At 41.4% G+C, this 12,593-nt stretch overlaps 1 protein-coding gene across 1 annotated transcript; it reads right to left on the reverse strand.

Annotated features, from left to right (window-relative positions):
• Positions 1-2,175: 2,175 nt before the first annotated feature.
• Positions 2,176-5,368, reverse strand: LOC309481508 (F-box only protein 6-like). Its single transcript, XM_082146468.1, has 6 exons — positions 4,926-5,368; positions 3,558-3,807; positions 3,354-3,468; positions 3,170-3,265; positions 2,611-2,746; positions 2,176-2,535 (listed from the first exon to the last, which is right to left on the reverse strand). Exons 1-6 carry the CDS (start codon positions 5,025-5,027, stop codon positions 2,389-2,391), a joined length of 846 nt encoding a protein of 281 aa, XP_082002594.1. The 5' UTR covers positions 5,028-5,368; the 3' UTR covers positions 2,176-2,388.
• Between the last annotated feature and the right edge of the window lie 7,225 nt (positions 5,369-12,593).

The following is a 12,593-nucleotide window of genomic DNA, read 5'->3' on the forward strand; positions in this document are numbered from 1 at the left end:
ACTTCCGGTTTCTGGACTGGCTGCAGTAACACGTCTCTGTCCATGCGGGGGCGCTCGCAGGCGAGTGCAGAATGAATGGAGGTCTATGGCGAAAAACCCTCAAAATCCACTTTTCTCAGGATATCATTTTTTGTCTAGTAATTTGAATGTTGTATTCGAAAGGAGATGCAAAGAAATTACACATTGCTGGGTGTTAGATTTTTTAGAGTCACTTATTTGGTTTAAAAAGTCTTTTAAAATGTCAATGACGTCAGAATGCTGACGTCATTAGCAGAATGCTAGCGTGTTATGGGCAACAACAACTCAACCTGTAAGAAATCGAAAAGAAATAAGTACTCGTTCATTCAACTTTCGACCTATAACCCATGTTGAACTTGCAAAACCTACAATAAAATCTGAGATTTCTCAACGGCAATCGGGTGAAAGAGACACATTTAGCCGTCTAGCCCCATTGACTCCCATTCAGTCTGCACTCGCCCGCGATCACCTCCAGTGGAATTCTAATGGAACTGCAACCAAGATCGATACAATGGGGCTAATAGGAAGTGCCAAGGCTCTCCGTAGACGGGCTCTGGTATTATATACTGTCTATGGTATTATGTACTTCTTCCAGTTATTCACATGACTCACGTGACTGCATCCAGCAGCGATAAAAAATGTTTTTTTTAAATCTCTGCACGTATAGCAGCTAAGTTACTATTATTACGGTCATTTCAGGAACAGCAGAGAACGCGCTTTCAGAGCGCTTTTTTCTTCGAGTTGCCCAGAACTGATCATTTAAAAAAAGATCTCACGTTTTGTACTTTTTTATTCTTATTATTAATAAAGTGTCTGTGGCAGTGCTATATTACTTTGAATAATGTTTTTTCTTTCTATCTTTATTTAAGAAGTGTTTACAGCATAATTATTTGCAATGTCATATACAATATGAAGTCTACCTCATATGAAACCACTTCATTGCAGCGTTTTGTAGATATTTGACATTCTTTGATTTGAAAGGCCTATAAAGACCTAATTTCTAATAAGTAGAAAAAACGAATGGCCAGTTCTTATAGGGGACGTCCCACATATGCACACCTCATGAAACCATTTTACAGCAGCATTAAGTGGAATATAGAAACCATGTAATGTATGTCTAAACTCAGCAACAAAGTATCTTCTGTTTTATTACAAGGAACATTAATTAGACACCTTAGACGAGATAGTTGTTCTTGTGACCCTGCTGCCCCAATGAGCATTTCTTGTCAAATTGTCACTCATTCATTTTGCAATTCCTAAAGTATTGCATTCTCCTCTTGGCATTTAATAATTTTTTACTTTTTTAGTGCGAGTTAAATATCTTTTTTGGCCCATCTTATCTGTAAAATAAAACCTGCAGTTTCATCAGCTGAAGTCAGCTTCAAGACTCACACAGTAGTTCGTAGGCCGCCCCCCTTACAGTTACAAAGATCACTAATTATACCCTTCACCGAGGTCTAAGCTACATCATTGCTTCAGGTTTCTGATTGGCTAAGAACATAGTCTAAGCAAATTTCCACATCATTAGTCAATATAGTTGAAGCACGATTCCTAGATTTAGGTCTACTGGGACCTCGGAGGTCGGAGAAAGGCGTCTTCGGGTCTGTTGTTGCATGCCGAAGTGTCCCATAGCTCCTATACAAGACCTGCACAGAACATCCAACGCAGACACAAAAGCACTAGGGAATCACAGTTTCTCCAAGGTTGAAGAGGGCCTTTGAGTTAATTATTATCAGGACAAACTACCAAAACATACTGATAATACATTCCCAATCCCTCCTCAGGAAGAAGTACAGATACTATTCACTTTAGTTTCTAGAGAAATACACATGAAAGAGGTACAATTCTGTAAATCAGGTGAAGTCACGTATAGTTGGACCCCTGTAACTCGTCAGCTAGAAACAGATATTTAGAGAACACATGTTGAGGGTCACATCAGAATTTACCTAAAAGCAGCTGGTTAACACTCACATCAAACATATGATTAAAAGTATATTTCAATCACTCATTGAATATATAAATTATTTATGCAGAAATGCTTATCCTCGATTATTAATCACTCATTACATATACATCGAAGCAGCAGTGGATTCCAATCCACCCCCTTCAATTTTATAGAGTGTACAAGTTTAAAAGATTAACATCACTTATACACAGTAAATTTGTAGTCATTTATTGCACTTAAGTAATTTATTATATCATAAGCAGTGCGTGTCTATGGCTGGATGCATATAGTAGTCACTAACATTTACAACAGAGCTTTGTAATGTTATATTTGGTATAACATTCTTGGTATTTTCTTATAGCATAATGCTATAAGAGGGTTATTTATGTGTACATTTAGGAGTGTAAAAAACATGCAGGAAGACACTATTTCTCTGCAGCAGGACAGATCTCCACGCTACTGTTAGTGACCCGTATTCCATAATGGCCTGCCCAGTACTGTGTATCCTGCCCTCCATGAGTGAAACGGAGAAACCGAACCCCATGTCCATAATCCTTAAAGACGTGTGTCATCTGAAATAAACAAAAACAAATGCAGACTTTTTAGTTTGATAACAGGAGAATAATTGCAAGTATTATTCTACTTACTTGACACCATGGCTCATCGTTCCACTGTTGAAATAAAACTTTTTCAGGCTGAAAGGATTTGATGCGTTTTTTCCTCTGATCAAGCAACTCTACACAGACCTCATATTGACACCCACAATCAATGCGTGGCGCATACCTGCAGGTAAAACATTTCATAATTGTGCTTCCATATTAGAAATGGGTTTGTACCTAACAAGGGTACTGCGTTCACTCATAGGGATAGTTCACCCAAAGATTACAATTATGCTATCATTAATGTGGAACATAAAAAATATGTTCTGAAAGTCAACAGGGTCAAAAAACAACAACAACAACAATTTTTCTAAATATCTTTTAAGGTTTGAATTGTTTTAACAAAATTACACTTATGCAGAGTCTTGCAATAATAATACAAATTACAGATGTAAAATATAAACATCAATATTACGTTGTCATATTGCAACAAGGCATATGTGACCCAGATGGACAGGTCATTCACAAAAAAAAATCATCACATAAAATATGAAATTCACCTCCTAAGATACTGTAGCATGTAACAGGAGTTTGAGTGAAGACTCACCAGTCTGATATTTTGATATGAGGTTGCAGTTGATCCATGAAAGCACCACTATAACCTTCTTTCGTCAAATCAATCAGCTGTTGCTTCAAACATGACCTGAGGACAAAGTTTATCAGTGATTCATGTGTGGATTGGCTTCATGATTGATTGAACTTTCTTGAAGGATCTAAAATATCAAACATACCCATAAGATGTTACAAAACATTTGGTGACTGTGTCGTCCGGAAATGGTGTCCTATTTTCCTCGATCGCCCAGTGGTCACCTCCATTCTGTACAATCTCCCATCCATGAAAATCATCTAATAAGAACATTAGGAAAAAAAACACAGGTGCAAATCTTTTTAAAATATACTGACATGTTCTGTACAGTCCTTATTATGTGGCTCACCATCAGCTCTGGGATTCTTGAGCAAGTTCCGTCGTTTCTTAGTTATAAAGTAAAACAGGCGCCAGTCCTCTGGGGGTCTGGAAGCATCACAGGGCTGGATCCCCTCTCTCCGACAGCGCTCTCTCCAGTGTGCAGCACTGTCCACCAGCTCCTTCCACTCACGACACACCAGCCGACAGACTCGCACCACCTGATGTTCAGGCAGGTTCAGTAGGATCTCCTCAACCACAGCTAGAGGAACATCTGGCTGCTGACAGAGGAAGAAAGATTACCTTTCAGTTTCTGATCCTGTTGGAAAATCCAGCTGTAGAACATGGTTGCTGGTTTCTAGATGGTCATCAGCTACAATGTTCCAGAAACTAGTTTGCCCACTTTATACCTGCATGACCAGCTGATGGATGGCTTTATATAGTGGTGAAGGGCTGACGTCAAAACCAGACTGCCCAGCAAACACTGTGGGTAAGTGTGGGTTTTCTGTGGGACAGTGTGGGCAAGGGCAAACACTTTGGGGCCCCATGTGGGCTTTTTGTGGGCAAGCCCACTGTGGGTTGGCCCACAGAAAACCTACAAGGGCCCCCAGTGGGTTGGCCTATGCAAGGCCCATAGCAGTTTTGCCCATTTGGGCCCCCATGTGGGCTTTCTGTGGGCAACCCACTGTGGTTTGGCCCACAGAAAACCCACAAGGACCCCCAGTGGGTTGGCCTATGCGGGGCCCATAGCAGTTTTGCCCATATGGGCCCCCATATGGGCTTTCTGTGGGCAACCCACTGTGGGTTGGCCCACAGAAAACCCATAAGGACCCCCAGTGGGTTAGCCCATGCGGGGCGGGGCCCATAGCAGTTTTGGCCATTTGGGCCCCCTTGAGGATTTACTGTGGGAAACCCACCATGGTTCCCTCGAGATTTTCCTATGGGGTTTTTCATTTTATGAATAAAATAAAGCCTGTGGTAAACATAACTTGCACACACACCCCAAACTGTCTAGCCTAGTTACTTATTGGAAACATACGTTTTCAAAAAATAAACATAGCTGCTTCAAAAATCGCGTACGCTATGGGCGTGTGTAGTTTACTTGGTATAACAAAACGTCAAATTATCGCAAGTTATGTTCATCACCACGGACTTTTTTGTGCTCATAAACTGAAAAATTCCATTATAAAACCCCATAGTAAAATCTAGACTATAGTCCAAGTCTTCCGGGTTTTGACGTCAAAATCCCTTGGACAAGCTAGAAACCAGCAAACAACTAAAGAAAAGAAACCACTGTGTTCCAAACTCATCTACCATTTTTAACTGGATTTTCCAGCAGAAAAGTCAATTTTTGCATTATGCCTAGGCCAGTTTGATGTTAGTTCTCAATGTAACTTACTTCGCCTGAACTGCATTGACTCGAAGCAACATGAATGTGCTCGCTCTTTGACTGACCCATGGGGACGGAGCTACGTGTGGAAACACGGAAGTCACGTATCATGGCCTGACGAAGTTACTGTAAAACGGAGATACACAAATAGCTAACTTCGCATTAGTATCGTTCTTCTAACCAGCGATAACGACTGTTATTGCAGCAGGACTCTAATCTGTTTCTGGAAAACTGGAATATTTGGCAGCGGAGCGTCTTGACGACTCACTACCGGCTAACGCTCTCAGAGCTATTCTATTATAGCCTACTTATTTCCATCCTAGATCTCCCGCACACGTACCAGGATTCTGGTCGGAATCCCAATGTATTTCTTATAGATCATGTATCGACACGTTTCGACAAACCGAAAGTAAGTATTGTTCAATCGTGCCGCACAAGCCCTGAAAAGTAAAGCCAAAACGTCTCGATCGCCCCCCGGTGACTGGTCCTAGTATAGGTCATAAGTCCCGCCTCCCCGTGTTATTCAACGGGACGTGAGACCAACTAAACAATTAAATTACAATTCAAATATATTTTTTCCAAAGGTGGTTTCTTTCATTTGCTGTCGTTTTTATCACGCTGATGTAAGTTCAAGTGTTTGTTTCAAAAATAAGTTGTTTTTTAGTTAGTTACGTGATGCGGTGGTGTAACGTCATGATTGACAGCTGTGATTGACAGGTTCTCTGAGCGAAGTTGCACATTACTGTCATCTGGTGGTCAAAAGCTATAAAGCTTCAGTATTCAGTCACAGCAGCTGGTTTACATATGGTCACTTACATGTTATCAAATAACAAAATGTTATTTGAGTTCAAATAAATAAAAATCTTACCATAAATAAAAAATCATCACCATATGGGCAACTATCAATCCATCCATTTTCCAAACCACCTGTCCTATATAGGGTTCCTGTAAGACTAGAATAAATGACATTAGGCATGTAGTGCAAATAGTGTTATATCACAATCAAGCTTTAATGTTTATTTTTTTATTTTTTTTACAAAGTTTCAAAGGTTTGATGAACTTAACTTTGTTTATGGGTCAGAGACAAATAAGGTTTGTCAAGATGAGAAATTCGAAAATCTTGTGAAAAACGTATTTTAAAAGCACTAGTGCAAAATGCCCGTGCAAAATCAGTTTTTGTGTGTGTTTTTAGAAATTGTTGGTTTGGTGTGTTTGAGTGCTCCATGTTACAATTAAACAGCAAAAGTTCAGTGACATTTTTATTTGTGCATGGTAGAAAGCACACAGTGAACTCCGAGAAAACGCTATGCTTGAGCAAACAACTAAAGACACACACACACACACACACACACACACACACACACACACACACACACACACACACACACAGACACAGAAAGACGTTCCCGTAATTTATAGATAGATATAATATAAAGAAGTAAACAGCGTAGGTGACTTACAGATTCAGTTAACATCCACAAATGAATAAGCGCGACGATTCAGGGAGTAGGCTACACAGTGAACTCGACGATTCACGGAGCAGGCTACACAGTGAACTCGACGATTCAGGGAGTAGGCTACACAGTGAACTCGACGATTCACGGAGCAGGCTACACAGTGAACTCGACGATTCACGGAGCAGGCTACACAGTGAACTCGACGATTCACGGAGCAGGCTACACAGTGAACTCGACGATTCAGGGAGCAGGCTACACAGTGAACTCGACGATTCACGGAGCAGGCTACACAGTGAACTCGACGATTCACGGAGCAGGCTACACAGTGAACTCGACGATTCACGGAGCAGGCTACACAGTGAACTCGACGATTCACGGAGCAGGCTACACAGTGAACTCGACGATTCACGGAGCAGGCTACACAGTGAACTCGACGATTCAGGGAGCAGGCTACACAGTGAACTCGACGATTCACGGAGCAGGCTACACAGTGAACTCGACGATTCAGGGAGTAGGCTACACAGTGAACTCGACGATTCACGGAGCAGGCTACACAGTGAACTCGACGATTCACGGAGCAGGCTACACAGTGAACTCGACGATTCACGGAGCAGGCTACACAGTGAACTCGACGATTCAGGGAGCAGGCTACACAGTGAACTCGACGATTCAGGGAGTAGGCTACACAGTGAACTCGACGATTCACGGAGCAGGCTACACAGTGAACTCGACGATTCACGGAGCAGGCTACACAGTGAACTCGACGATTCACGGAGCAGGCTACACAGTGAACTCGACGATTCAGGGAGCAGGCTACACAGTGAACTCGACGATTCAGGGAGTAGGCTACACAGTGAACTCGACGATTCAGGGGGCCGGCTACACAGTGAACTCGACGATTCAGGGAGTAGGCTACACAGTGAACTCGACGATTCAGGGGGCCGGCTACACAGTGAACTCGACGATTCACGGAGCAGGCTACACAGTGAACTCGACGATTCAGGGAGCAGGCTACACAGTGAACTCGACGATTCAGGGAGCAGGCTACACAGTGAACTCGACGATTCAGGGAGTAGGCTACACAGTGAACTCGACGATTCACGGAGCAGGCTACACAGTGAACTCGACGATTCACGGAGCAGGCTACACAGTGAACTCGACGATTCAGGGAGCAGGCTACACAGTGAACTCGACGATTCACGGAGCAGGCTACACAGTGAACTCGACGATTCACGGAGCAGGCTACACAGTGAACTCGACGATTCACGGAGCAGGCTACACAGTGAACTCGACGATTCACGGAGCAGGCTACACAGTGAACTCGACGATTCACGGAGCAGGCTACACAGTGAACTCGACGATTCACGGAGCAGGCTACACAGTGAACTCGACGATTCAGGGAGCAGGCTACACAGTGAACTCGACGATTCAGGGAGTAGGCTACACAGTGAACTCGACGATTCACGGAGCAGGCTACACAGTGAACTCGACGATTCAGGGAGCAGGCTACACAGTGAACTCGACGATTCACGGAGCAGGCTACACAGTGAACTCGACGATTCAGGGAGTAGGCTACACAGTGAACTCGACGATTCACGGAGCAGGCTACACAGTGAACTCGACGATTCACGGAGCAGGCTACACAGTGAACTCGACGATTCACGGAGCAGGCTACACAGTGAACTCGACGATTCAGGGAGCAGGCTACACAGTGAACTCGACGATTCAGGGAGTAGGCTACACAGTGAACTCGACGATTCACGGAGCAGGCTACACAGTGAACTCGACGATTCACGGAGCAGGCTACACAGTGAACTCGACGATTCACGGAGCAGGCTACACAGTGAACTCGACGATTCAGGGAGCAGGCTACACAGTGAACTCGACGATTCAGGGAGTAGGCTACACAGTGAACTCGACGATTCAGGGGGCCGGCTACACAGTGAACTCGACGATTCACGGAGCAGGCTACACAGTGAACTCGACGATTCACGGAGCAGGCTACACAGTGAACTCGACGATTCAGGGGGCCGGCTACACAGTGAACTCGACGTTTGAGCTTCAGCAAGAACCAATGAGGTTCATTCTCGTGTTATGCAGCACGTTTAAGCTTCAGCAAGAACCAATGATGTTCATTCTCGTGTTACGCAGCACGTTTGAGCTTCAGCAAGAACCAATGAGGTTCAATCTCGTGTTACGCAGCACGTTTGAGCTTCCGCAAGAACCAATGAGGTTCAATCTCGTGTTATACGCAGCACGTTTGAGCTTCAGCAAGAACCAATGAGGTTCATTCTCGTGTTACGCAGCAGGTTTAAGCTTCAGCAAGAACCAATGAGGTTCATTCTCATGTTAATCTGCTTTTCTGTAGTATGCATTATTAGTATGGTGTTTACGAGTTTGATAATATCGTTTATTTCTTTTAATATCAGTTTAATGCATTAAGCCATGTTAGCGTTTCAGTGCACGCGGGTTTCGTGACATCATCGCGTACAATAGAAGTCCCATTTCATTGGCTAGGTGCCAACCAATAAAACGGCTCCTTTGAACATTTGGCTAGATAAACATCACCCTCTAGTGTATAGGCGTGAATTTGAGTTTCCTTCACCCTAAGGCTTATTCATTTCAGTTTTGGTGTGAAATGACCTTTACATTTGCATTTTACTTTACATTTGCCAAAAATAGAACTTGTGTTTTTAACTGTTTCAAAATAAACAAGCGAGCCCAGACCAGATGAGAAAAAGTCAAGCAAAAGGCTATTTTTTTTAGGGAGTATAACGCAATATTGTTTTTTTTTAATTACCATTACTTTTAAAAGTAACTTTCCCCAACATTGCCTGTGTCACACTCCCTGTACTGTCTTGTGTTTAGTAGGACTTTTATGTTGAAGTATATTCTTAGTTCCCCTTTGTTTCTGTGTTCACTTCCTGTGTTTGGTTCCTGTTTTGCCCATACTGCCTTGTACCAGAGCCCGTCTACGGAGAGCCTGTCCACTCCCTATTAAGCCCTATTGTACCGAATTTTGGTTGTAGTACCACCAGAGTTCCACTGGGGGCGCTCGCCATGAGTGCAAAATGAATGGGAGTCAATGGGGCTAGACGGCTAAATTTGTCTCTTTCACCCGATTGCCGTTGAGAAATCTCAGATGTGATTGTAGATTTTGCAAGTTCAACATGGGTTTTAGGTCGAAAGTTGAATGAACGAGTACTTATGTCGTTTTGATTTCTTACAGGTTGAGTTGTTGTTGCCCATAACACGCTAGCATTCTGCTAATGACGTCAGCATTCTGACGTCATTGACATTTTGAAAGACTTTTTTAAATCAAATAAGTGACTCTAAAAAATCTAACACCCAGCAATGTGTAATTTCTTTGCATCTCCTTTCGAATACAACATTCAAATTACTAGACAAAAAATTATATCCTGAGAAAAGTGGATTTTGAGGGGTATACCGCCATTGACCTCCATTCATTCTGCACTCGTCCTGTGAGCGCCCTCATATGGAATCAGAGTGGAACTGCAACCAGTTCAGAAGCCGGAAGTGTAGTGAGAGTGAAACTTCTCGCCATATTAGACATTCTCTGCTTGTACCTTGTTTGTCACCATAGTTACCCTTATTAGATCCCATGACATCAATCACCAACACCTGTCCCTCATCAGCCCCTTGTTAACCAGTCTATTTAAACCTCTGTGCTTCAGTTGTTGTTTGTTGGATGTTGTTGCTGTTTGTGTATTCTCGTTCCTCTGCTTTGGCAGTTTATATTAGCTGGACTAGCTTTACTCTGATTTGTGATGAAATTATATATATAATTGATCTGACACTGGCACTGTTATTTCCCTCTATTACTGTGAAGCTGCTTTGAAACAATCTGTAGGCCTATTGTATAAATTGCTAAATAAATGAGACATGAAATGTGACTTGAATTCTTTGAATGATTTAAAAAGAAATTCCATGGTTTCTATTGTCTGCCTTCATTTGCATCTAGGGTGAATTCAGGTAATCTGGGATTTGTTTTTGCAATTTTGACTTCAGTGATTTATTTCTATATCTATCTACATTAGATCAACACATTAGACTTTTCTGAAATCCCTAATATGTTTTCTAACCACACCAGAAGAAAGTATGTAGACATTATACCCAGAGAAGACATGCCACACTATTAGTGTTTTTTGGGCAAAAAAATATGATTCTGCCTGAATTTGATAATCTGGGACACATGTTAGGCCTAAAAAAAGCCTATATTCACCATAATTTTTGCATGCCAAACACAATATCACCAATTTTTAAAAAGCATTATGAAAAAATGACAAGTAGGCTACGGAAATCTCAATTCGAAAATGTATAATATTCCTAGAAATTTCATTAATTCATATACACATATAGGCTAGTCATATATTTACATAAAGAGTGTTCCAATATCAGGAAAAAGAATTTCGATCACAGGATTAACAATCTACTGTGTTAATTCTTTTTAATTAATTTATAATATTTAAAAAATATCAACTAAAATTTAAGCAACAGCAAACAACTATTTGATTAACGGATTATTCATTCGGTTATTCATTTAAGTTCTCCATTCAAATTGGGGCTACTCAGGGAAAAAACACCCCTTGTAGGTGAGAGACTCAGCAAAGTGAGAAAAAAAAAATAATTAACCTGCCAAATTATCCACCACAGTTGACTTTTATCTGCATTTGGCAGGTTGGCGGGTGTTAATTTCAAACCCTGATAAGCTTTATGGAGTTCATTTTAAAGTATATCAGTGGTGTACCACTAATTTGTAATGAGATCTACGCCCTTATCATTAGACTTATAAAGGTCCTAAATGCATATTTCCCCCATTTGAAGACTGTCCCAGATTATCCAAAGCATGCTGTCCCACATTCTCAATCATATTTGAGAAAGTGGGATGACAAAATAAAATAAAAAATAAAACACATTTTCAACACTTTAATACATATTTTGTTGCTTGAATAGATCACAAACATAATTTGACAACAGTTAGGAACATTGTCTTATTAATGAAAGATTTATGTCCTTGTAAATTAATCTAGTCAGTATCCTATGTCAATGACCTTGTTATGCAATTCCCAGGGGAGCTTCTTGATTGACAAGTGCCCTGTCCCTTTCTGTGTGTTACGGACTGCTCCGAGACACAAAGGTTGAGATCCAATTGCAGCTTTATTTGAAGCGTAATCCAGAATCGTAATCAGCACAAGCAAGGGTCAAACACAGGAAGGCAGTCCAAACAAACAAATAAACAAACAATCAAAACAGGCAGGGGTCAGAGGCAAAAGAGTAATCCAGGGAACAGGCAAGAAATCCAAAAACCAAAAGACATGAAACCAGGGAAAACGCTCGGAAATGCAATGCAACAACATACAAAACTTCGCAGTGAGTGAAGGGGTGAACCAGGCTTATATGGGGTGAACGAAACAAGAAGATGAGATGAATGTGATAATGAGTGCTGATGAGTCCAGGCAGAGAATGATGGGAGATGTAGTCTGTGAGTGAACGTGAGAGTCTGGTGTGGAGTGCCCTCTGGTGGCTCTCAAGGGCACTACACTGTGGCATCACCCCCATAAAGTCATGTGTTTTCAGTCACATGGCATCCATGCTAAAAGTCCTGTTGACTATATTTTGTTAGAGCAGGAAATAAACACATTGGAGCTTAGGTGTCCTACAATGTCCCAGATTACCCGAATTCACCCTAAATGCTAGATTTCATGTGCACATTCACTCAATATTGAACTAGTGTCTTCTTTCGCAAGTTAAAGATTAAAAATTGTACGGATAAAGTCCAAAGTAGTGAGCTTTATTTTGTTCATCTTTATCCTGTTTATCAAACGTAATTTTTATCAGAACAGCAAAGCCACTGCTCACACTATACCAGGTTTGATGCAGAGAAACCAAACAAAAACAACACAAATAACGTCTGGGAATTATATAGCCTAGTGATCGAAAACTTGAAAATGTGAGCAGGGTTTAGATATCAAATATACTAGACTAGTATGGCATATGGCAAGCCGTTTTAAAATCTAATCATTTAAACCGACTAGTCTCTATTTTCATGCTACTAGTACTTATTTTTTAGATACTAGTATCTATTCCATTAAGTACTAGTACTTATTCATTAGCTACTAGTGTTTATTCTTTAGGTACTAGTGCCTATTCTTTAGATACTAGTGCTTATTCTTTTGGTACTAGTACTTATTCATTAGAT

Source organism: Leuciscus leuciscus (assembly GCF_965113295.1).
Source record: "Leuciscus leuciscus genome assembly, chromosome: 18".
Classification (NCBI taxonomy): domain Eukaryota; kingdom Metazoa; phylum Chordata; class Actinopteri; order Cypriniformes; family Leuciscidae; genus Leuciscus; species Leuciscus leuciscus.

What these genes read in the sequence shown, in the direction of transcription:
- LOC309481508 (XM_082146468.1), bottom strand. Translation starts at nt 5,027, where the DNA reads ATGATACGTGACTTCCGTGTTTCCACACGTAGCTCCGTCCCCATGGGT. An exon ending in CATATCAAAATATCAGACTG is followed by an intron (nt 2,747 to 3,169) that starts GTGAGTCTTCAC and finishes TTTTACCTGCAG; the next exon opens with GTATGCGCCACGCATTGATT. An exon ending in ACGATGAGCCATGGTGTCAA is followed by an intron (nt 2,536 to 2,610) that starts GTAAGTAGAATA and finishes TGTTTATTTCAG; the next exon opens with ATGACACACGTCTTTAAGGA.